This window comes from Platichthys flesus, chromosome 15 (assembly GCF_949316205.1).
Source record: "Platichthys flesus chromosome 15, fPlaFle2.1, whole genome shotgun sequence".
NCBI classification, from domain to species: Eukaryota; Metazoa; Chordata; class Actinopteri; order Pleuronectiformes; family Pleuronectidae; genus Platichthys; species Platichthys flesus.
The window spans coordinates 2814947-2839465 of NC_084959.1; the positions used below are offsets into that span (position 1 = coordinate 2814947).

Consider the following 24519-nt stretch of genomic DNA (forward strand, 5'->3'; position numbering starts at 1 on the left):
TATTCCGGCGCTCTTGTGTCGCGCGGCGCGGTAACAAAGGGCGCCCACCCTTCATTTAGGAAATGTTTAATGGCGGCATTAACACCGAGGCCGGGTGGCTGCTGTCGCCGCTGCCGGAGTACATCATCGCAGACTGAATCCATTTCTACCCGACCTGAATACAGATGGCGTGTGTGAAGGATGGAGGCGTTTGGAATGACCCCGAGCACCTGGAGAACATCTCATTCTTCAACAGGCTGGAGAGGAATATTATTCTCAAGTGCAAAATGAGACTTAGATCCACACTTTAGTCTCATTCATTAGTTTTCTCTTTTAAAGTCCCAGCTAATCAAAGCAGAACTCGTTTCAGACTTCTCAGCTTTTCACACCTAGTTGTTTTTTAATGTTTGTTTTTGTTTTTGCCGGCGGCCTCATAAAGTTGAATTCTCACGGAACAATATTATATAGTTTTCCACTGTTTCAGTAGCGGAACCAGTTGCTTCAAGCAAAGTGTCAAGGTTTCAAAGTTCGTTTTGTCTCCACACTTCCTCCTGCTGATATATGCATCCACCTTCCTTTGTGTCTCAGTGAAAACAACAATCAAAGACCCCTTGTGGCTGTGCGAGGTTCCTGCACAGTACCCAGGACCCGGGAATCTGTTTCCCTGCAGCTGAAGCGTTTCTTCTTCTGCTTGATGTCACTCCTGTTTACTGAGAAAGCCTCATGTTCTTGACTTTCTCCTGCTGGTTTCTTTGTGGAGCATCAGGAACCTGCAGATGAAGATGCCACATGCTGCAGACACTGACTATGACCCCCCCACTGGAGCCTTTGTCTTTTTTAGTGAAACCAGCGTCGGTTCTGAAGCTTCCTGTTTCGAGTGTTCTCTGTGTTTTAACTGGGATGATGCTGGTTTATTTCTGAATCTGTCAAAGTGAACCCGCAGTAATTTAGCTGTTCAGGTGTTTGTTAAAAGTCCAGAGAAGCTGGACAGAACCTCGACCTGGACAATCTGTCGTCAGTGTTTATTAATATAAAACATATCACATGTCTTAATTAAACCAAATGCAACACGACACTTAATAACACACGTGTCAAGTGTGTCACAGATGAGATGAATGAGTCTCGAGCCACATACAGGCAATTAATAAATCTCTGGAGTGAGTAGATTGACATTTTGAAATGACACAGACGTTATTCACCTTTTCGCTTCTTTAAGAAATAAACAAACACGTTTTACGATGATGGATTTCACCGAAACTTGCAAATTATCAACATGGTCATGTGCCATTAACAAAACAAGACAAGTGAAGTACCAAGGTGAGAAGAAATCATTTAAATACTGAGGAGCTGCAGCTCTAATAACACGTCTGATGTGAAATAGCAGCTTGTTTTTGTCCTGTTGATGTCTTTAGTGGTGACAGTCACTGTTTGTTCAGAGAATTGTAAAAACAAACTCCTCAAACTAAGATGGATTTAAGAGCTTGTTAGTCAGAATCTGCTTTAGCTGCTTTTCTTCATGATCATCAGACTGAATCTCACTCACTCCTCTCACTCGCTCGTTCTCCTCCGCTCACACTCGCTCCGACTCCCCTCGGAATGACCTCTGACCCCCCCCCCCACGCTTGCTCCCTCGCCTCCTTAACTCTTCTATTCTTCCCGTCTGTTGCGGTCTTTCCATCCAACGTTCCCTCACTTCTGCAAAGTGACACATCGTGAACCTCGGTGCTTGGCGAAGGTCTCCCGGCCGGCAGTGGGCCTTTGCCGCGGTGCCACAGAATTGCTCACTGGCTGCATCATCCGGCAACATGCTCTGAAAAGGGAGAGGAAGTGTAATCGGGCGGGCAGCTCGTGTGCACTGAAGCTTCAGCTCGTTCAGTTGTATCAGAGACTCTAATAAGAACGGACAATATTCTGGGGAGAGAGAATATATCAAGCTTATTTCCAGGTACAGGCTCTGAAGGTAAACTTTCCCTGACCTGAGCGAGGACTTGAGAAACTCTTTGACAGAGACAGACTGTCTCATCGGTTTTTCTTCCACCTTTAACTGGATGAGGAAGTGAGTGTGCTGTGAAGTTAACTCACTTTACCTTCTAAGCACAGCAGCAGCTCTGTGTCCGGAAGCGACACCGTCAGTCAGCGAGGAGGGCTGCACGGGAATCTAACGGGAGGCGGGAGAAAAGGTTCAAGGTTCGAGTTTCCCCCAAATGGAATCATCAGGCGTGGATTTTGATCAGGATTAAAATCCGTAAAGTTGATGGACGCACCAGAGAAACATTAAAACTAGAAAGTTGCCAACTTTTCCCTCAAGCGTAAATCTCCTGAAACGCCGGATCCTTTTCTGCCAGCTGAGCAAACTCATCTTCTTAACTCCAGCTTGATATGAGCACGATACAGAACTCCTGCAGACACGAGCAGGACTTTAGAGAACTGTTAGTGCTCCTCGTGATGGGTGGCATAGGTGGAAACTCGGTGGAAAGAAGTGCCTCAGGGACGCCACCTGTTCAATTCCGGTGAGGAATAGAACAGATTCACCTGTAGCCTGAAAGCAGAGTGATGCAATCTCCTGGTTTCTTTTGATTTCCCATGGAAAATTTTCTAATGTTGTTCCTAAACCATTCAGATAGGTAATTCAAAAAAGTATTATTGACTCAGTCCTTGCAATAATGTTTGTTCATGAACAAATCTAAAGTATCTACTCCTCTCTGTATGAGCTGTATCTGCTCAGGGGCTGGATCCTGTCGTACATCACAGACAGGTGGGATCTATTATTGGGCTCATACACACACACAGACACACACACACACACACACACACAAGTAGATACACGACAGCCATTTGAATTCACACCATTTCCCCCAAACTTATTTTTGGAGAGTGGGAGGAAGCCGGAGAGCCCAGACAAATATCAAACAGATGGAGGAAAATGAAAAAACACAGACGTTCCTCGGCCTCGCAGTCGATGCAGTGATGTCGCCGACGGCTGCTCGTGGAGTTTTAATGTCTGCAGCAATATTAAGTTTGAGAATATTCAAAATACCTAGTGAAATAGTAAATTTCAGGATAAAACGTCACAGTCACTGCCAGTGTGTTGCAAAGTGAACAGTGTTGTTCTGAAGCTGAATTTAAAAACTTTCTTTGAGGCGGCAATTTTAAGAGGCTTGTAAAAAATCAACAGAAAGAGAAGATTTCTCAAAATTCGATTCTGGCCTTTTCTTAGAAACTTCCAAATTTTTGACGCATGCATGATTTTGCCAAAAAGCTTGTTTCAACCAGTGAAGCCTGAGTTTCCACCTCCAGGTGAAGACCGTCTTCTCATTTGACTTTATACAGTTCTCAGTGTTTCTATCTGCTTGAACTCTCCACTCAGTAACGTCCTATTCTATTGAATTAATAATGCTTTTTCTGCATTGTTATGAATAAAAAAATCACACAGCGACAGAGAAAGTGCTTTTCAGAGATAAATAGAGGGGAGCTCTTTAAGGAGGAGCTGGCAGACTGTCAGGCCTGCTGAGGGGAGCTGGGAAACTCGTACATCTTGCTGGAGCACAGATTGCACTCTGTGGGGGGGGGGCACCTGGCATGTTTAACCCCGCCGCCCAGGGCTCCTGTGAAAGAAGAAGGGCTCCGGTCCAAAACTCTGCTTTTTGGTGCTTATCTATTTGGCGCCGGCTCGTTTGCTCATCGCCTCTGCATCAGAGCCGGTAATGTGATGGATTCATGTGGAGCTGCGCCAGGTGCCTCATCAGTGTTGTGATGTCAAATTAGAGAATGAGCGGGGACCCACAAAAACAGAAGGCGCGAATTGAGACGTAGAATTGTGCCCCAGTCTCCAGGAGAGTTCAGCAGCTGTCCCGGAGACTAGGGCACAATTGAACTTTAAGAAAACACTACATCTGTGTTTGCTGGATTCTTTACACGAGGCAGATGAATATTAAATGCATTGTCTTCCTCTACTTACATATTATATATTTGTCCTTTTGTCCCAGGAGCACCAGGGACAGCGACGCGGACGAAGACGAGGACGAGCGGCGGGTGAGCCGCGGCTGCACGCTGCAGTACCAGCGCGCCCTGGTCAAGGTTCTGACCCAGTTCCACACCACCTCCACGGAGGGAACCGACCAGGTCATCACCATGCTGGGGCCCGACTGGCAGGTGGACGTCACCGACCTGGTCCAGGACTCCCTGAAGGTGGCCGACCCCAGGATAGCAGAGCTGGTGGACAGGACCATCCTGGTGGGCCTGGAGCTGGGATCCACTGCGCTGAAGGTAAGAGGCTGAGGGTTCACGTGGAGCAGGAGGGAAGCATGAGGCGTCTGAGAGAGAAGCATGAAAACGTGTTTAATAGAGGTTCAGGGAGTAAGATTTTAAACTTAGAGCTCATCACTCTTTCTGAGTTTGCAGCAGCTGGGCGGAGCAAAGGAGACGAGTTCTTTCAAACACTGTTCATGACTTTATTCAAGGATAATACGTCTTTATTCAAACTGATTTTCTCTGCTCTGGTCTTTGGTTATGATAATCGATCCTCGGTATATTGGGAACCCAGTGACACCACAGTAGAGTCCGACGGGGGAGAAGAAACAAACAGGTTGAGACGTCTGTAATAACTGAACTCTGTGTCGGTGCTACACAACTACCACAATTACTGCGGATCAAACCCTGAAGACGGTGGAGAAGCTGTGATGGAAGGTTGCAGCCGAGTTCGGGTTGTAATTACACCGTTTATCTCTATTTTCTCTTCCAATTACCTTTTTGTCGACTGGGAGGTTTGTTCAGAACGTGTCTGGTGGTTCGATTCCCGGTGTTTCTTCTGCTTTGAAAGGAGACACATGATGAAGTGCTTCTTTCCATTAGTTTGTTATATGTTAAAAGTTCTGCAAAGTTGAAACAGCCAAATCCTGAAGGGAGCTCCTCTTCCATAGAGTCAGTGTCGTCTTTTCACGTGACATCACGATATCCTACATTTGAGTCCAACATAATCTTCCAGTTTGTCAACACCAGAACCAGTTGACAAACTAAGTGTAGCTGGCCAATCAGAGCAGATTGGTGGCTTCTATCGGGAGGAACACTTTAAAGAAACAGCCCTCACTGACCTTCCCCGATATGATGCATTCGGTCTTAAAATGCAGCCTCTGAAGGATTCAGGCCCTGAATTCAGACACAGTGAAGGGTTTCAGACAGCGGCTGAAAAGAGGAGCTGCAGCGATTTACAGTCTGAGGTCAGTGATGTGTTGTGAACGTTCCTTTCTCAAGGAATAAATCCAATTTAAAAAGATGAACCTGAGCAGAACATGTCTCCTTCAAAGTCTCTCAGCAGTTACCTTAGTGAGCTCAAGGTTATTATGAACTCTGGGAATAATACGGCTCGGTCTATGAACTGGGAAACTTCTCTGAAAAGACGATATATTATTGTCCCTCTTCATCGTCTGTCTTATCCTCTTCACCCGTTTGGTCTTTGTCTATTATAAGATGTCTCTGCTGCTGTTGATGTCCAATAAAAGAGCTGCCTGACATAAAGAGCATATAAATACGTTCAGACGTCCTTTACAGAGGAAACAGCTAAGTTATGTGTCCTGCCCGGTGATTTACCGACGCCTCACTGGTCATTTATGTGAACCGAGTTTTGATCACCGTGAATTATCCGAGTTTCAGGCTGTCGGGAGAAAGAACAGTCGCCTGATGGATGTGTCAGATGATGGAGAAACAGGGAGGAACGACACAAGTTCTCAATTCATCATTTTAAATGAGCAATAAATCATTTGTAATCTCCTGAAAGGTTTGAATAATTATACATCAATTTAGCACCAGACGTTACTAGACTCGCATCAATTGCAAATATATAAATAAATAAAATGGACAGAAATGATCCCAGTCCTTGTGAACTTTGGAAGATGGATTGTGATGTGGAAACAACGGGAGATGTTCGATTAATCAAAACTGATTTACTGATCAAGGAATAGTAATAAATGTAGTGAGTAGATAAAGTAAATAAATGGCTCTTCCATTAAATTCAAACGTTTAGGTTGAGGGACCTGGTTGAGATGTTTCATGAGAGAACCAGCAGCAGCAGATGAAACGTCAGGAGGATCACTGAAGGTGTGAGGATTGATTTAGTTGAGTCTGGACCATCAACAGAACCGAGACGCCAGCATCCATCCATTTATAATCTACACCAGTTACTCTCTGAGGATCACAGGAGGTCTGGAGTCTCCAGTTAACCCAGTGTAGCATGTATCTGGACTTGTGGGAGGATTCTGGAGAAAACCCGAGCAAACATAAGGAGAACATGCAAACTCTACACAGGTCAGAGGCAGATGTCCCTCCCTCGTTTTCTCCGTCATGTGTCAAAGTTCCCAGCAGGACGTGACATCATGAAACCCTCAGTGACCAGATCAGAACCTCCTCCTGCCTCAGCCCCTGAAGCCTCTCGTGTTGAAACGCCTCAAAGGAGAACAGACACCAGGTCTCTGCCGACTGACGCTTCACAGAAACCCGACGGCACAAAGCGGTTCTGAAAGCCGCCGTTCAGAGCTCACTTCACAATTAACGGTGAAATTGTTATGCTGATTCGCTGCCAATGAACAGAGTGTATCTCAACAATGGCGCTCGCACCGAAACCCTCCGTCTGTCGGAGGAGTTGAATGAGTCTTTGAGTCTCGGGGAGATTGATTCAAATTGTCCACCGGCTCATGAATATGAATAAAGAAAAAAGGAGCTTTTGTCCACCTAGCGCAATATTCCAGACATTTGATTTCTTTGTTTTTCGGCAGGACGGCTGATGATCACTGCATAAATTATCTCTACGTTAAATTAGGTCTCCTTTCACACGACAGAGAAATTACAGAAGAGTTTAAGAGGTTAAAGTGTAAAAGAAAGCAGCTGTTAATTATGACAAATAAATTCAAAACCGGTGTATTTCTCAGTGATTACGAAGCAGAAATCATGAACTTTCCAGGAATTCTCTCCGAGCCCGGTGGGAGTCGGGCGTTTAATCCGGAGGATTACTGAACAATAGCTGCCTCTCAAAGTGAAAAGCCAGAGTCGGAGAGAATTCACAGTCGCTTCTCGGAGCAGAGATTATTTAATTAATATCTGCAAACATGCAATCACTGCAGAGGAATGGAAACACAATCATCTATAGAATATTTCATCTCACGGGGGAAATTCATCTTTGGTATTTATCTACTATATAATGAGCAAACTGATGAGTGTGTATCTGAGCTAATGCAACTGAGCAACAGCGCCCCCTGTAGTTACACGTTTTTCATTTTGTCAGGCTTTTAGTTTGAGCAATTGATTTGCGTTTTAATGTTGAGAAAAAAATTGTCTCTGAGGAAACTTGAGCTATTTATTGTGTTAAATAATTTGCAAAATATTTTTCAGACAGACAAAAGCCGAAAAGCAACACTAACCCTCATTTACTGAGCAGCAGCGCCCTCTACAGTCTAACACTGCATTGCACTCTGACAGTGACTCCAACTGAACGCTGGATATTACCCATGATCCTCTAGTTCCTGAACCAGGAGAGCTGCTGCTTTAACAAATCTCCAAACAATGGAGATAAACTCTGGTCTTTAATAACTTCTGAGTCTCGTTAAGTTCAGCTTCACTCTTTAACTCACTGGACCCGATGAAGCTGCAGCTCTCAAGTCAGGTCCACACGTCTCACATCGCACTGTGGCTTCAACCCACAACTCATCTGTTACATTATTCATTCATCGATTTACTTCAAAACCGAAGTCAAACTGTTCAAATATAATCGTTTAGAAAATAGACTTGTAATCTTTGCAACTCAACGTGTGAGCAGATAATAAATTCATTGAAATGTCCGAGTTCATTTGAGGCTCCGACAAACGACAAACATCCAAATGGTCCATGTGTTGGAATATTCAGGTGTTTGGATGGATAGATAGATATATGGATAGATAGACAGATAGGTAGATAGATAGATAGAAGGATGAATAGATAGATAGAAGGATGGATAGAAGGAAGGACGGATAGATGGATGGATGATAGATAGAGAGATATATAGATATAAGGATAGTTACAATCAAAGGCATCACACAATGTTCTCATATATACAAATACACAAAAATATAAATATGAACATGTATATAAACAAACTGTATAAAAACTGTATAAATTCAACATCATCACACCTCTCTCTCTCTCTGAAGACTCTCTATCTCCACATTGAGGATGAGTCTCATGTGAGTCTGCAGCTGAACAGACTGAGATGAGCCCATCATGTCGTATGAGCACAAACAGACTCGCCACTCTTTGATCCGTCCAATTAAGTTCACAACGTGCAGGACAGTCATTCTATCGGAGCGGCGACTTGGAGCACGACTCCGACTCAGTCACTGTCCTGGGACGGGGGGGGCACAGAGGTTTACTCCACAGCTGCTGCACCCACTTACTCCACTGTGTTGTGGGACGCTGGGTAATTGCCTGAAAGTTTTCAGGACAGTAAAAGTTGAGAGCTGAGGGGGGGGGGGGGGGGGGGGGGGTATGTTTTCATCTTCATCTGTTACACTCGTGTTTCATCAGTTCATCCTCCCGGAAGACGAGCACTTTGTATTTCGGGCAAACAAGCGTAAAGAGGCCGGATACGTATCAGAGTCAGTGTTGATTCTACCGAAGGGAAGCATTATGGGAAATGACCATAACCTCCACCAAGCGAAGGCTGGAGCTTTTATGGAATTTAAAAGATAAACACACTAAATTGATCTGTCTCCAAATTCCACAAAGAATAGATCAAGGTTTAATTTGCTGAAGCTCCTCCTCTGAAGATCCAGTGGTTTTGTATCTGGACGTTTTTAAATGATTCTGTTACATGTTGCATACGTATATTTTTAATATTAATTTCTATTTATTTCGAAAACATGCAAATAGGAAAGAGAAATTCTAAAAACAAGTGAAGAAACAATTAGAAAAACTGTTAATTATTTAATCTACATTTTCGTACAAACTTCACACTTTTTATAATAACTGTAAATATACTGTATGTTTTATTCATTTTTCTCCAAAATGTAGAAATATACCAGATTTCACCAGATGCACAAAAACCTCATTTGACTTTTCAGCGTCTTCTTCTCTTCTTTCTTTTCTTATTTACTCTCCGGTGGAGTTTCCATCCGAGTGAAGCTGTGTTTATGTTTCTTAAAAACAAAGGTACAACTCTGAGTCTTCTCACTTTGCTCGTCTCAAGGGAGATGCTGAGGAAAGAAAATCGATTTCCCCGAGTCCCTGCAGTTTGAATTTCAAAAGGATACAAATTTAAACGCGAGCTCACTATATATATATAATGTCCCATTCTGTTTGGTGCAATTTCCCAGCAGGCTCCCTCATCACACACAGACGTTACTGTGGGTTTAGATTGTGAATCTCAATTAGCAGGAGCGACGCGTCCTCGCTGCCGCTCCACTTGGAGATTTACACATACTTTAACATGTGCTTTTAACCTGAAAGAGACACTTCTGGTGTGATGAAGCATAATGAAAGTCTTCATCGCCCTCTGCAGACCCTTACATCATCATCCGTGGTGAGATAGTGCTCAGCCTGCAATGCAAAGTCTGGTATTAATGATTCAGGTTCCTGTAGGGAGCTCGGTCCTGAACCATGTGAGGCAGCCGGAGATGTGCTGAACGGTGACTCGTGAGTTTGTGCCTCAGTCGACACTCTGAGGTCCTGAGGAGAATCCACATCCTGCACCGATAAATCTCCCCCTGATTCTCTGTTGCTCCGTGCAAGACTGTGATTAATTGAACACCAGCTTCAAGGAGACAGGCAGAGAGTGCATTAAGGAAAGATAATGTAATTTGATGCAATATGCACCGGTCGGAGTCGGTCCGCCGCTCGGACTCACCGTTGTTTTCCGGTGTTTGCTATTAACACCAGAGAAATGGCGGTTTCTCCATGAAGGCCTCGGGCAGGACGGCGTGCTCGGCCTCACGGAGCCGTGCCCCCGGCGATGACAGATAGACGAGCTCTCCAGATGAAGAACATGTAAAGTGTAACTACTTTCTCGTGCTTCACTTCACCGACGCCGCCGGCAGCACCGATGACAAATTCAACCGGGAGCAGAGCTGGAAGCAGCTGCTCGCCTGCAGCCGACAGACGTGGGACACATTCATCATCTCGTTGCTCTGACTCGCCATGATGCAGCACTCTTCATGTGTTAATGATCAGGAGGGTCGGGACAGGAGGCGGCGATGTGGAAGGAAAGGAAACTTTTTTTTACCGCCACTAACGAGGTGACGTTTGAACCCCTTTTATTTGTCAGCATGATGACGCTTCAACTCCTGAACATGTTTTAATAAAACTCGGTGGAAGCTACGGACACGAACCAAAAGAGATCCTGTTACATTTTGGTGCAGATCTGGACAAATATGCAGATTTGTTTTCAACTTCTTTAACGTTGCAAAATAGTCAAAAAAACAGAATAATTCATGGATCTTGATTTTCAAAAATAATATAAAGAGGCCATTCTGCAGCTTTTCTTTGAAACACACTTTAAAGTAATGGTCACATTCAAAATGAATATGTGTAAAAAATGTATAGTTGCTCAAAGTGTCCCGGTGGTGATGAGGAGCAGCTTGAGAGGAAGAGGTTTTTCCACATCTGCCAACGACAGAGATCCCAGTGACGAGAGCTGTCGGGAGCAGAACACTTCACTTCTGATTGATGGAGAAAGTAAACGACAAAATGAAATAGTCACACAATATAATTCAATTCAAAAGTACATCCTACAAATGTCAATAAAAGGATGTTATTGCCAATGCATGGCTTTGTGACTTCACTGGTGTCATCTCGACCAGTGGAAGTTTTACTGGGACGCGGTGAGAAAATCAACTGGGCTACAAATAAACGAGGCAATCTGAGGAAAAAGTTAAAACCCAATTGTTCAAACTTCATCAGCAAACACACAACGGGATGAATCAACAACATCAGATATTGATGACAGTCGGGGAGAAAATCTGTCTCCTGAGTTTTTTATTATTTTATTTTCAATTTGACAAAAGATTGTGTGAAGCTTAATTTCCCTCTTCAAGTGCCAGCAGCCCCCCCCCCCCCCCCCCCCCCCCCCCATAACATATTTTTACACACAGATGACTGCAACAGTGCCAACAGAATAAATAATCAACCCAGAGCCTTGTTTGTCTCCGTGGAGCTTCTGCTCAAAGTTTCTCAGCCTGACGGATCGTTCTGTGATCTCCACTGAAACAAAACTTATCTGTGCCAATTAATAAAAAGCTTTAAAAGTTCAACTGACTTGAAAAATCAGAACTCTCATCAGTCACATCCGGCAACTCGACTATTTTCAGCTCCAAAGTCTAAAAAAATCTCTTAAAACAAACCCTTGGATCAGAATGACTGAACTCGACCTTCGTTAAATGTATTTCAGTCAGACAACTCACGTTTGATTATTTATCTTATTTATTAAGATATTTATTATTCACAGTAGAGCATGTTTGTGTTTGGCGTCTAGGCTCCAACTTAATCACTCCCCATATGCCAACACAGGAATCATGGGAGTGATGAGCTAATACTGTAACCCCCCCGTTGAAGCCTACAGGTGGATGCTGGGGTGGTGGAGGGGCTGAGGCAGTAGTTTGCTACTGCGTAGTAGTTAGGAATCAGAGAGAGTGATGGGATTTCCCTCTGCTTAAATGGACCGCCTAATGAGGTGGATGAGTGCTGTGGCTGGTTGTGGCAAGTGAAGTATGTCACATGATGTATGTCACCTGATTTATGTCACCTGATATATGCACATGACTGAAGCAGCGCAGCTCGAGTTGCCTGCCAGAACTAGCTCGCTGGCTTCGCTCCATTATCGGAGCATGTCACAACTTTTACTGAGCAGCAGCGCCCTCTGCAGGAACACGTTAATAATTATGTCAGCCATCCGTGTCGATTAAGTGGTTTTCGTAGATATTACCCATGATCCGTTGCCTCCTCAACCAGAAGAGCTGCTTCTGTAACAAATCCACTAAACTCTGTTCAGAATTCATCATGTTTTAAAAGTTTCCTGCTGAATATTGGAGATAAACTCTGGTTTTTAATAACTTCAGAGTCTTTTGAACTGATCTCAGTTCAGCTTCAGTCTTCTACTGGACCTGATTGTGACAGTTGAAGCTGTGACTCTCAGTCGGATCCATGAATGAAAGAGGAAACATTCTCCATATTTAGCCGCTAATTTAAAGTATAAAAGTTGCATCCCTTTGATTCAGCATCTCATCGGGAGAAACGCATCATTAACACTCAGAACACAAAGTAATGAATCATGAGTCACTTCTAATATTTGTTTTCTGTCTTGTCTTGTTTCTGCGAGTTGAATCTTCTTTTAATATTTCGTCAACGGTGGGCGGAAGGTGCCAAGAGCCATGTTTAAATATATCTCTTAGAAAACGAGAGCTTGGGGTCTGATTGATGTAGAATATATATATATAAATATTTATATTCTATATTTCAAAGGTTGTGTTTGGAATTGTTTATCTTTCATTTTAAATATTGAAGGTTGTGTTCAGGTACATTTGGCCAAAAGAGGATTTTTGCTAAACAGAACTAGTGGAGAATGGAGGAGTTTCTGAAGTTTCTCTCTTCAGCACCTGAAAGTGAAGCGACAGAAGTCTACTCTTAAACATAAAGGACATTGGTTCCTTGGCAAAAGAGAAATAAAAGCCAGGTTGGATCATAGAACCTTCGGAACAGCAGGAGGTCCTGATTACATTGTTTATGGTTTAATACAATCAATGCACAATGTGTTGCAATCGTGTTTTGACATTTGTACGCGGCCGTTGATATTGATTGTAATTGTTCTTTTTTAGACACTTTAATTGGCCTGTGTAAAAACCAGCTGCAGCCAATTGCTACAGGAAACAGCAGGAAATCGATCGTGGGCAGTTTTTCGGTGGCGGAGCTGCTCTCGCTCTGACCTCGGCACCATCCATTCATTTTCACACTCGACCTTGCTCAGGACGCGACCTTCGCCTCGCTGTCGCCATCGATAACAGGACCTGTGAAGTTCACCTCTATTAACACGCCTGATGGAATACGCCCGAAAAGAAAGTTCAAACTAAATCTGCACATCCGAGCTTCATGCAAATATCTGAGACGTAGCAGTAAAAGCTCCGGGAGTGATTTATCAGGCGACTCGTGAAATCTTTAAACTTTATTTATGCATCCTTTTAGTATCCGGCCTTGGGGCTTCGTAAGCACGCTGTGTGTGTGTGTGTGTGTGTGTGTGTACATGTCTTAATACGGTTGTGTAGACACGTCCAAACCATCGTTGTGCGTCAACATCTAGATTAGGAGGAGATTTTCTTCTAGTCCGAACGATTCAAAGGCTTTAAACTTGGTTTGAGGTCTTATGGTCAATTTTTAGGTTTTTATTTTGGCTTGAAGGAAAATCTAAACAGAGAGTGAGAAGGAGTGAGACTTTATTTCACAGTCTGTCGATCACATCTGGAGCTGGTTGTGGAAGCGGTGGAGGTTTGGTCTTTTGTTGTGCTGTTAAAAGGGTGAGATAAAGAGGTAGAGAGTCTATGAGTGTCCTCATAACACCAGACAGACATCCAAACAAAAGCAGATTCAATCAAATCAAATATACTTTATTGTTATTAAGAAATTCTTCTCAGGACAAAGTTCTGCAGCAGCTTCAGAACATCGTGTAACAAGAAACAGAACTCGAGGACATATCGTGGAAGACCAAGAATAATAAAGCAAATTAAAAGTGAGTTGAATATTGCACCTGCCCTAAAAACACTTCAAAAGATAAAACACATAAAAGACAGAACGTGTTAAAGATGAAAAAAATTGAAGTGGAAGCTGGCGGCAGAAAGTTTGAGCTTTTGTAACTTTAGAGTATTTCACTATCTGTTGTTGTAGGAAACTGTTTGGACACAGGACATGACGTAAGAGTTCTGCTGTGGATCTGTTGAATCCCTTCTTCTTTCCAAACCTCACAGTTCACACAGTGAGATGCACAAAGCAAAATGTCAAGGGCGGAGGAGTCGCAGTGCTGGGGGGGGGTTGCAGGAGGACTCTCAGCTAATGGCAGCACTTAATCGTATCCAGCCATTAACCTCTGTGAGCTGGGGGACATTAGGAAGCAGCATTAACGTGTTGTAGTGTAGAGCAGCAGTTTCTTCTCTCCTCCTCTATGCAACAGGACACAGTCACCAAGTCACTTCTGTTGTGTTGTAACACAGACAAGAGAAGAGAGGGATGAAGGTGCAAATGAACCGGAGGTGGAGAATGGAGATAAAAATACGTTTCCAAGAGAAAAAGAAGCTTCAACTGCTCCACGATAATAAGAAAAGTTGTGTTTTCTGAGGACAAGGCCCTGAACACAATGATGACAGCTCAGCACGGGGACTAGAACTTGACCCTGGACTTTCTAATCGAGACTCTAACCGGGCGGACGATGCATCTGTAAAAGATAAATCTGACAAGGCTTCAGCAAGTTGCACATAAACGACCACTGAGTTCTTCAAGGGTCTTTCTGTGTTTACATGTTCTCCCAGTGTCTGCGTTCTTTTCTTCTGGGTTCTCCAGGTTCTGCTGGGTTCTGTCGGCCCGATGTCAGCGGGGATTGGCCCCAGCCTCCCAACAACCCTTAGAATACACAGTATAGATAATAACCGGATGGATTGATCATTTATGCTCCTCACATAACAAATACAAATGACCAAACTCCTCTTTTATGATTATATTTGCTTTGTTTGCCCCCGAGTGGAACGTGTCGCCAGAGTTGAGAGGATTTGATTCAGGTTTTTCAGTGAAATGATGAATCAAGGCAGAGAGGAAGAGCGGCCTCAAGTAGAGGAGGTGCAGTGAAGTGTGTAATAGCTCCTTCTCGACCTCTGTCAGAATCGGAACTGAGCGAACTCCGGTTCATCGTCATCAGCTTGTGCAGAATATTTTCCCAAAATACAAAAACAACAGTCGCATATTAAATCATCATCATGAGCTTCTGCCTTATCTGACTTATTTTAAAATGTTCTTTTTTCTACCAGGACTGTGCCATTATTTGATAAGTGACTTATATCTTCAGGGTCTGTGCAGTTACATAAAGGAATAAATCATAAAATAAGAATTTCTTCTGTCCTTGAAACCTCGATTCTAAAGAAATTACAAGCTACAGAGGCTTTAAGTGTGCGTTTATGTGTGTGTGTGTGTGTGTGTGTATTGTGTGCATGTGTGTGATTGTGAGGAGAAGTTTACAAGCCTCTCGAGTGCGACAGAAATCATAACGCACTGAGACCAGTTTAATGGAAGCACACACCTGCAGATGCATCTGTTCCCGCAGATGATTTGGCTCCAGCCTTTTTTTTTTCGTGTGACAAATTACTTTGCACCAAATTGTGTGGCACCAAGCTCCGAGCCGAGCATGATAACAAAAAAATGATCAAAACAATTACGTGGAAAAGCATCGAAAACACAGTCGGCTTCTTCCCTGGCTTCCTCCAGGAGAAATAATGTGATCGACCTCAGTGGAGTGAGACGTCTGCTCAGAGTCTTCTGATTATTCATCTATTCATTTATAAAACCTGTTTTCTTGTGGAGGAACTACGAGTTTGGGGTTGTTTCACAATCTCACACTGAATAATGGTGATTAAATGGAGCTGCCCACTCTCAGATGTCAGCTCCAGAGAAGACGGAGGGAAAGACCCCCCCCTGTCTGAGGACCAGGCGCCAGCTTGGCTTGATTTGCCCCTCCACCTTGTTCGAGTCCCTCTCGACCTCTAGTCGCTCTTGCAAAGTGAAATGTTTTTAAAGTGCTTAAAGTACCGGTTGCAGATTCCTGTCAAAAGGGAAAAAGGAACAGAATAGCCTGGTGTCACTTGGAAAAGGAGGTGACGGCTCTCGATTGCACTCTTTTTTTTTAGTTGTGCGTTTGCAGATTGATTCGATCTCCACTGGGTGTGTTGTTGTTGTTGTCTTATCTTACGTTTGTTTGTTTTCCCCCGATGATGGACACGGAGGCTTTGACACATGGATTCCAGACGGACTGGAGCAAACATCAGCTCGCAGCACTTTAATCCGAAATTGGCTTGTCACGCTCTTTATGAGCTTCAGAAAAGACAATAAGGCTCTCGTCTGTCCCGGACACCCCCGCTGTCCCGCCTCTGTCACGAGGAGAAACAATAACAGGTCTGTCCTCCCCTGCAGGTGGAGTCTCCGCTGGCGGTGGACGCGGTGCTGGGAGAGTCTGCGTTCTCCGTCACCGATGACAAGGTGTCCATCACCGAGATGCGGGTCCACGCCGTCTCGGGCCTGACCCTGTCCCTGCAGCCCAGCCCCGGAAACAGCCACACCATGGTGGCCAAGGCGACCGGCGTCCAGACGCTCACCGCTCCCAAACAGGTACAGAACCATTCACCACACGGAGAGACAACCAGCAAGAAATACTGGGAATATTACATTACATTATATTAATATGAAATGTCTTCTCACAGTCACGTTATTGGAGCTCAGATCCAATCTGGGGAGAAAACAGTTTGTCCTCACACAAACCCTGCCTCCTCCTATAAATCACATTTAGACTAAACCCCTGCAGCAAATATGTTTTTTCTAGGAAACTTAATCTGCGTCTGACAAACGTTCAGAGGCGACACAACATTTCACTGAGTGGATGAATCTCTGCAGCAGAATCTCCAGGAGGTTCAGGAGGTGGAGGTTTGAATCTGCAGTCCGGTCTCTGTCTCTGTGTCCGGGTTCAGGAGAGGTTAAGGATTTAGTTTTTCTCCTCGAACTGTCTGATGTCACTGAGAAACAAGACTTGAATCTTTTCCAATAAATTGACAACATGTTGCTGGGTTTGAAGTTTTATACAAACTTGATTTTCAGCAAAGGGTGAGATGTTTGGTTGATGTTGGAGTTTAGCTTGTAGAGGTCAGATAAAGTCTCCAGGGAATTAATAGAGGTCGATGCACTGTGGTCAACTGCAAGGTTCAGATTGGGCAGATCTTACGCCCCATGCAGCCACTTTAAATAAAAACGGAGACAGTTCCTGGATCTGCTCCAAAATGTAATGGGTTCATCCTTCGGTTATTTCCCACCCTCAAAATTTCATGGAAATCGGTTGAGAAGTTTTTGCATAATCCTGCAATTTACAAACAAACATACAAACAAACGAGTCGATGAAAACACAAACTTCTTATTTTTGCGGAGGTGAAAACTTTGCATACGAGTCATTTGCTTCCTGGAAAAATTCCCACAACGCTGCCTGAAATATAAAGTTCATGTTATTCTGAAAAATGAACAACACAGTGTTGAAAATATATTTTATTTATACGGATGAAGTTCATAGTAATTGCAGATGAGCTTAAACGTTTCAGTTTGTGGCTCCTCTTGTTAATAATTGTTGTTTTGGCCGAAAACACAGTGAATCAAGTCTTCAAATTATGAAAGTTAATTTTCTCATAATAACATCAAAGACAACACACTTTTCCCTCCAGTATGTGCAGCAGCTCTGTTGCATCATTGCTGAGAAACGTCTTATTGTCTTTTCAGGACTTGAGTATTTTCCTTATTTCTGTCTCCAGAGAAGTTTATTTTCAAATCCCTCCAGCGGCTCCGTCACAAACAGGCGTCTCTGTCACTTCTCAGTAATAAAATAAATTCTGAGCTAAATCCCTCAGCGAGGACTCGGGATGAAGTGAAACCTCACTGTCATCGGACCTGTTTTAATACAACCTCGACATTTTTAACAATTCCTCATTCATATTTTCCTTTTATTGAATAATTTCCAGAATGGATTGAAAAATATGACAATCAGAAATATCAGAAATCTGTGCTTTCTCTTTGCCTCCGTCTCCTCACAAAGGAAAAAGGATCTCGGGCCATTCACTTCAAAGAATTAATAGGCAGATCTGCTTCCTCCTATACGTGTGTGTGTGTCTGTGTGTGTGTGTGTGTGTGTGTGTGTGTGTGTGTGTGTGTGTGTGTGTGTGTGTGAGCTTCTGCTTTGCCCTTTCATTGGTCCGCGATTCGCTAAAAACGCAACGACAACCACATCAGGCATCAGTGAGAGAGACGCGAGCATTAAATTCCAATTTTTCTTGCTTTCCGCTTCTTGGCTACCTTGAAATTTAATTATTGTAATGTATTGTCCTAAGTGCTCTCCAAGGCCGGCCCATAAAACACAGCCAATTCCTCTGCCGGCAAAGCTCTCAGAGGAGCACCGCAGCTATTTCAAGCCATTTGATTCAGTTTCACAGGAGAACTTTCTCAGCGTCCTCTATTACTCTCGGAATGAATGAAACACATAAAGTATGGATGGGGATTGTTGGAAAATCAAGGTCCCTCTGCATTATTCTCTTTTCCACCTGACAGAGTTCCTTTCAGAACCGAGAGCTTCCACTCATTTGAAGGTTCCTCATAAACCCCCCACGCCGCTGCTTTTTAAATGAGCAACTTAATGAGATATTATTGATTTTCCAGTTGATCCAGATGTCAACATCTTCCAGGGGAGTGTTTTCAACAGATACGTTTATTCTCTGGAGCCATACAAATACAAATCAGAGGAAGATTCATCAAAATACTGCATCTTAAGTTCTTTAGTAAAAGTTTCACCAGTAAAAAACGTCATCTTTTAGCTCATTTAGCTCATTGTGGAGAAGGAAGCGTTTGATTGTCGACTGTGAGGCTGTTGTGTGTTTTTCAAAGAGGTTTGGTTCAAGCGAGCAGAGGGGATTAAGTTCTGTTTGTCTGTTAGTTAGCAGGATTACAAAAAAAAGCACTGGGTGGATTATCACGACATGAACCCATTCAGTTTCGGTGCGGATCTGTATAAATTGGCAAATCCACGAGTTTTGTTTCCCTCTCTCTGCAGTGAATCCATTTCGATCTGTAGCGGTAGATTGGAACAGTCAGGTTCACAGACTCAATCGGTAAAGAGAAGTTCTCGTGTGAGAGAGAGAAACAGAACTGTATTTCACATCTTCAGATGAAACCTCGAGGTCCGATCGTCTGCATGAACGGTAACGACTTTATGAAAGATCGGTTAAAGCGAGTACACAAGGAATAAGTTAGAGATCTCGTATGTCTTCATCAAAGTAGGACAAACTAGGAAATGCCTCGATGCCACAGTTTTGATCATTAATGGGAAACGCTGAATAGTGCCACCCACAACACCAACAACACTTTACCCGACACTGAACACATCACCTCCTACGCACCAGATCTGCACGGAGCAGCAGGGGCCAGTTGTGTTTTACATTTCCTCTCCCCTCTATTATCTCTCCTCTCCCCTCTATCCTCTCTCCTCTCCCCTCTATCCTCTATCATCTCCCCTCTATCCTCTCCCCTCTATCCTCTCTCCTCTCCCCTCTATCCTCTATCCTCTCCCCTCTATCCTCTCCCCTCTTCCCTCTATCCTGTCCCCTCTATCCTCTCCCATCTCCCCTCTCCCCTCTATCCTCTCCCCTCTTCCCTCTATCCTGTCCCCTCTATCCTCTCCCATCTCCCCTCTCCCATCTCCCCTCTCCCCTCTCCCCTCTCCCCTCCATCTTCTCCCCTCTCCCCTCCATCATCTCCCCTGTCCCCTCTCCCCTCCATCATCTCCCCTCTCCCCTCTCCCCTCTCCCCTCCATCCTCTCCCCTCCATCATCTCCCCTCCATCATCTCCCCTCTCCCCTCTCCCCTCTCCCCTCTATCCTCTCCCATCTCCCCTCTATCCTCTCCCCTCTATCATCTCCCCTCTATCATCTCCCCTCTATCCTGTCCCCTCTATCCTCTCCCCTCTATCCTCTCCCATCTCCCCTCTCCCCTCTCCCCTCTATCCTCTCCCCTCTATCCTGTCCTCTCTATCCTGTCCCCTCTATCCTCTCCCCTCTATCCTCTCCCCTCTATCCTCTCACCTCTATCCTCTCCCCTCTATCCTCTCACCTCTATCCTGTCCCCTCTATCCTCTCCCCTCTATCCTCTCCCATCTCCCCTCCATCATCTCCCCTCTATCATCTCCCCTCTATCCTGTCCCCTCCATCATCTCCCCTCTATCATCTCCCCTCTATCCTCTCCCCTCTCCCCTCTCCCCTCCATCATCTCCCCTCTATCCTCTCCCCTCTCCCCTCCATCATCTCCCCTCTATCCTCTCCCCTCCATCTTCTCCCCTCTATCCTCTCCCTTCTATCCTCTCCCCTCTATCCTGTCCCCTCTATCAGAACCTTTTCCGTAGCAGAGTCGTTCGATGTATTATTCAAGAGATCCAGAATCAAAGGCTGTCTTCATTCTGTCGTCCTGAGACGAGAGGGGACAGGCTCCTGGTGGAATACAATGACAACAAACACGTCCTCTCCCGATCTGGACTGAGTTGTCCCCTGAGACGACGCAGAGGCCACCTGCCTCTACGTACAGGAATCAAACACCGGCCCGAACCCGTCGGACTCCGTTTGAGAAACCTCACGTTGTCCCTCTGTGTCAGCTCCGCTAATTGTTGGTTGAAACGAGCTGTAAACAAAAGGCGACTGTCAAACGCTGCGTTTGACAGTCGCCAGGTTTACTGTGCGGAAGATCAGTGTTGTCAAATACCCAGCATGCATCTCATCCGGCGTCTCTGCAGGGGGGGGGGGGGCAGAGACACAGTGAAGAGTGATAGAAAACACAAAGTGAGAAGACTGAACACAAACAAAGAAGAGACGGAGGAAACAGCGTCATCGGGAGCTCGTGCTGCTGCTTGTCCCACATCTGTCCGTGTCTCAGTCTTCAGGACAACACAGACTGTCCCTGCACCCCGTCCCCTACAGTGTGTCTTCTTCTGTGGTGCTCATCAGACGCAGGTTGAGGTCGAGCTCAGAAAGAATCGTACCTTGAGAGATGAAGTGTCCTTTAGACAAATATATACAGAAGGCAGAGCCACAGATTTGTGTCTCGTGAATTTCTTATAATAACGGAAATTATGAAAGGTTTGATGTGCGAGAGGAAAACTACAATTTAGATAAGATTAGACTTCTGAAATGTGTCTTACAACCCAAGATGTCCATTCCCTTAAATAGACAAACTTCCAATTACACAACGGAACTAAAAATACACAAACACATGACACTGAACATTTAAAAACAAGTGGCACCTTATAATGAAATGTTAAAGAAAATGAGAAGCTGATTAAACTAACAAGCAGAGATCGTTCCTGTTGACTGATTGAATTTCTGTTGTGACAAAAACATTTATTCAATTCAAACAAAACCTTTAGTTTCTGGTGTAAAAGGAAAGTGACTGTAGAGGAACTCACCCTCCATGTTCTGCTTCTCTCCTCTTGTCCAATAGGAAGCCAGTTTTTCGATCTGGATGCTTTTCAGCGACAACACAGCCGCCACGCTGACCTACTTCGATCCCAAAGACTACAACCTCAACGCCTCCACGCTGGACGACAAGGTGGTGTCCGTGTCCCAGGAGCCTCAGCAGCGCTGGCCCGTGGTGGTGGCGGAGGGCGAGGGATCCGGCGAGCTGGTGCGCCTGGAGATGACCATCTGCGAGGCGTGCCAGAAGACCAAGCGCAAGAGCGTCATCGCCTCCGCCGGGGTGTACGCGAAGGTCCGGTTCGGCCCGGAGGAAGACTCCGAGGAAGAGGTGACCACAGAGGGAGAGATCGAGCTGGTGCCCGTCACCAGGCGCACCATCATCGACCCCAACATCAACGGGAGAGTTTATGAGACGTCCAATGAGCAGCCTGCCAGTGTTCCCATCGATTACACCAACTTCCCCACGATTAGCAACGAGGAGCAACCGACCGAGAGCGACGAAGAGGAGGAGGAAGAAGACTTCGTGCATTCACCTCGCAACATGACCGACCTCGAGATCGGCATGTACGCGTTACTGGGAGTCTTCTGCCTGGCCATCTTGGTCTTCCTCATCAACTGCATCGTCTTTGTGCTGAAATACCGACACAAGCGGATCCCGCCAGAAGGTCAGGCCAACATGGACCACTCCCACCACTGGGTGTTCCTGGGAAACGGCCAGCCCCTGAGGGCCCAGTGCGAGCTCTCCCCACAGCAGATAGAGAGTCCCAGTAACCCTCTGGAGGGCGTACAGACCTGCTGCCACGGGGACCACCACAGCAGCGGCAGCTCCCAGACCAGCGTTCAGAGCCAGGTGCACGGGCGAGGCGACGGCAGCTCCGGAGGCTCCACGAAGGAGACCAGCGAGGACGCCAGCTCACCCACCTCCAAGCGCAAGAGGGTGAAGTTCACCACCTTCACCACCCTGCCCACGGAGGAGCTGCCCTACAACTCCATCCCCATCGCGGATGAGGAGGACATTCAGTGGGTCTGCCAGGATATGGGCTTCCAAGACCCAGAGGAACTGCACGACTACATGCGCAGAATAAAGGAGATAGCCTGAGAGAGGCGGTGCGGTGTGAGGCACCGCTCTCGGCTTTCTACAGAAACCTTACTTTCTATTTTTCTCTTTTTCACCTGAGTGAAAGGTAATTTTTCACAAACTAAAAAGGCCAATTGTTGTTTCGGTTCCGGTCTGTTCCATTTAGTTTGCACAGTGCTGTGATCTCATACACGCTCACACCGGAGAGGACGGAGGACGAAGCCAAAACTTGAAACCACAGGATCTCCATCACGAGAGACAACTGTAGAATTGTGGCTAACGGGAAATATGTGTTTCACTGGGGAAGCCGAGCCAGGGCCAGACGTGAGAGCTGCTCCGGGATCAGTTTGGGAGACGTGGAGGTTTAGTCTGAGCCACGTGTTCGCTGGTTCATCGGGACTCTGTAGAAACTGAACCGAAGCCAAACCCAGAGGCCTTCGAGGAACAGGAAACTGTCAAAGACTCTCGCGAAAGTTTAAAAAAATAATTAAAAAAAAAATCATTTCGTTTTTTTTGCCAAAGTAGGAAAAACTTGTTCTCTTGACGGCAAAACTTCTTTGGTTGTTGTTCTCGGTGCAGCACCCTCCTGGTTCGCTCTCATGTTCATTCTGTAGGTTTTTCTACATTTCATAGGTCGACTCAGACGGTGCCCGGCAACTAGTCCTCCTGGTCCCCCCTCGAAATCGAATGCCTTATCAGAAACAGCTCACAGCTCACAGCCCTCTCCCCCCCCCCCCCCCCCCCCCTCTGAGAGCAGCCGTGTAGAAACACTGCAGCTGATCTCCAGCATGAGGTGACAGGAGAAGAAGAGCTTGTGTGCTGTGAGGACCTCTCTCCTCAGTCTTTGCATGGCCGGGGAACCTCGAGGCACAATCAGCTACTGTTTTTCCAAATTTGTAAATGTTTGTAATTGTAGTTCTATAATCACTCATACACACACGGCTGAAGTAAGTATGTGACCATGCATCACATGCATGCCACGTCCGGCCCACATGCAGACATTCCTCTCTCTCTAGTGTGTGTATATATCGTATCAACATTTAACACGTTACTCACTCTGACCGGGGGAAGTGCACAGCCGGGGACGGATGTGTTGAAACTTTTAAAGTCTTGTTGTGAGTCGAAGGTTTTGCAGATTGTCGAGCGCGGGAATTTTGCTATGCACCAGAACTGTGACAGATCGAATCTCATGATTTGTTTCCCCTTCCTTTAAATTCAGGGCTGGAGCTCCGGCCTCTGGGAGGATGAGAAACTTCAGATTAGTACCGTTGGAAACATTCTCACTGAAAAACAAGATCCTCCGCCCACAGAGAAGATTACTGAATAGATTATTGATTTAGCTCCATCCTTTAAATCATGGTCATCCCATGTTGTCATGATGTGTTCCAGACCCACTGTGTCACGTGTGTAATCCCTGTTATGTTTGATACGTGAGATCAGGATGCTGATTGGCTTCATTGCCAATTCCGAGTGGGTGAGACCACCAGTGGAGGTCGAGTGCAGGTTTTCTTTTTGCTAATTGCGATGTTGAGTTCAAATCTGTGTAAAGAAAATAGGAAATGTGAGTTTCTGCAGGTTTGGGCAAGTTATTTTTTTTTTCCGTTTTTGCTGAAACAAACCACACGAGGCAGCTTCCTCTCACTGGAGGAATCAAACACGGGTTTGTCCACATTCACCAGTAGGAGCAGATTATCTGAAAGTTCCCCAGTGTTAACACGTCCACCTCTTCTTTATCATCTCATCACTCTTACGAAGTTTAAGCAAGAATTTTTGAAAATTCTGGCATCCGCGGACGATGCACGGAGCAGGACGCAGACGTAGCTAGCTAGCGAGTTGTCGTAGATGTTGAAACTGGAGAATCACTGATGTTCTATTTTTATATCGTCACAGTCATACAGGAAGGGGGGGTGGTTGTTCTTATTCAAAAATATCCCAGACACAAAACAGACACACGAACACAGGTCACTAGTTCACAGATTAGTCTCCTACAGGTCACTAGTTCACAGATTAGTCTCCTCACATTGATTTTAGATATTATTTCCTAACATGCGTTGATGTGTTCAGAGAGGAATCCGTCACACCGACTCTAAAGGTCGACTGACAGCACGACACCAGAGCAGAGGGGAAAGTTTTCAGGAGCGCAGCAGCTGAAGAGGAAGAGTTTGTATATTTAATTATCAGTTTTCGGTGACTCTTCATCACGAGTGTGGACGAGTG

At 45.2% G+C, this 24519-nt stretch overlaps 1 protein-coding gene across 2 annotated transcripts in view; it reads left to right on the forward strand.

Annotated features, from left to right (window-relative positions):
• The window catches only part of tmem132e (transmembrane protein 132E), a 310548-nt gene extending 287539 nt beyond the window's left edge, over positions 1–23009 (forward strand). For both annotated transcript variants that reach the window (XM_062405937.1, XM_062405938.1), the window contains exons 7-9: positions 3966–4245; positions 16153–16347; positions 21250–23009. In XM_062405937.1, the coding sequence (XP_062261921.1) occupies positions 3966–4245; positions 16153–16347; positions 21250–22323 (1549 nt within the window). In that variant the 3' untranslated portion in view covers positions 22324–23009. The remainder of the gene's footprint in view (positions 1–3965; positions 4246–16152; positions 16348–21249) is intronic.
• The last annotated feature ends 1510 nt before the right edge of the window (positions 23010–24519 follow it).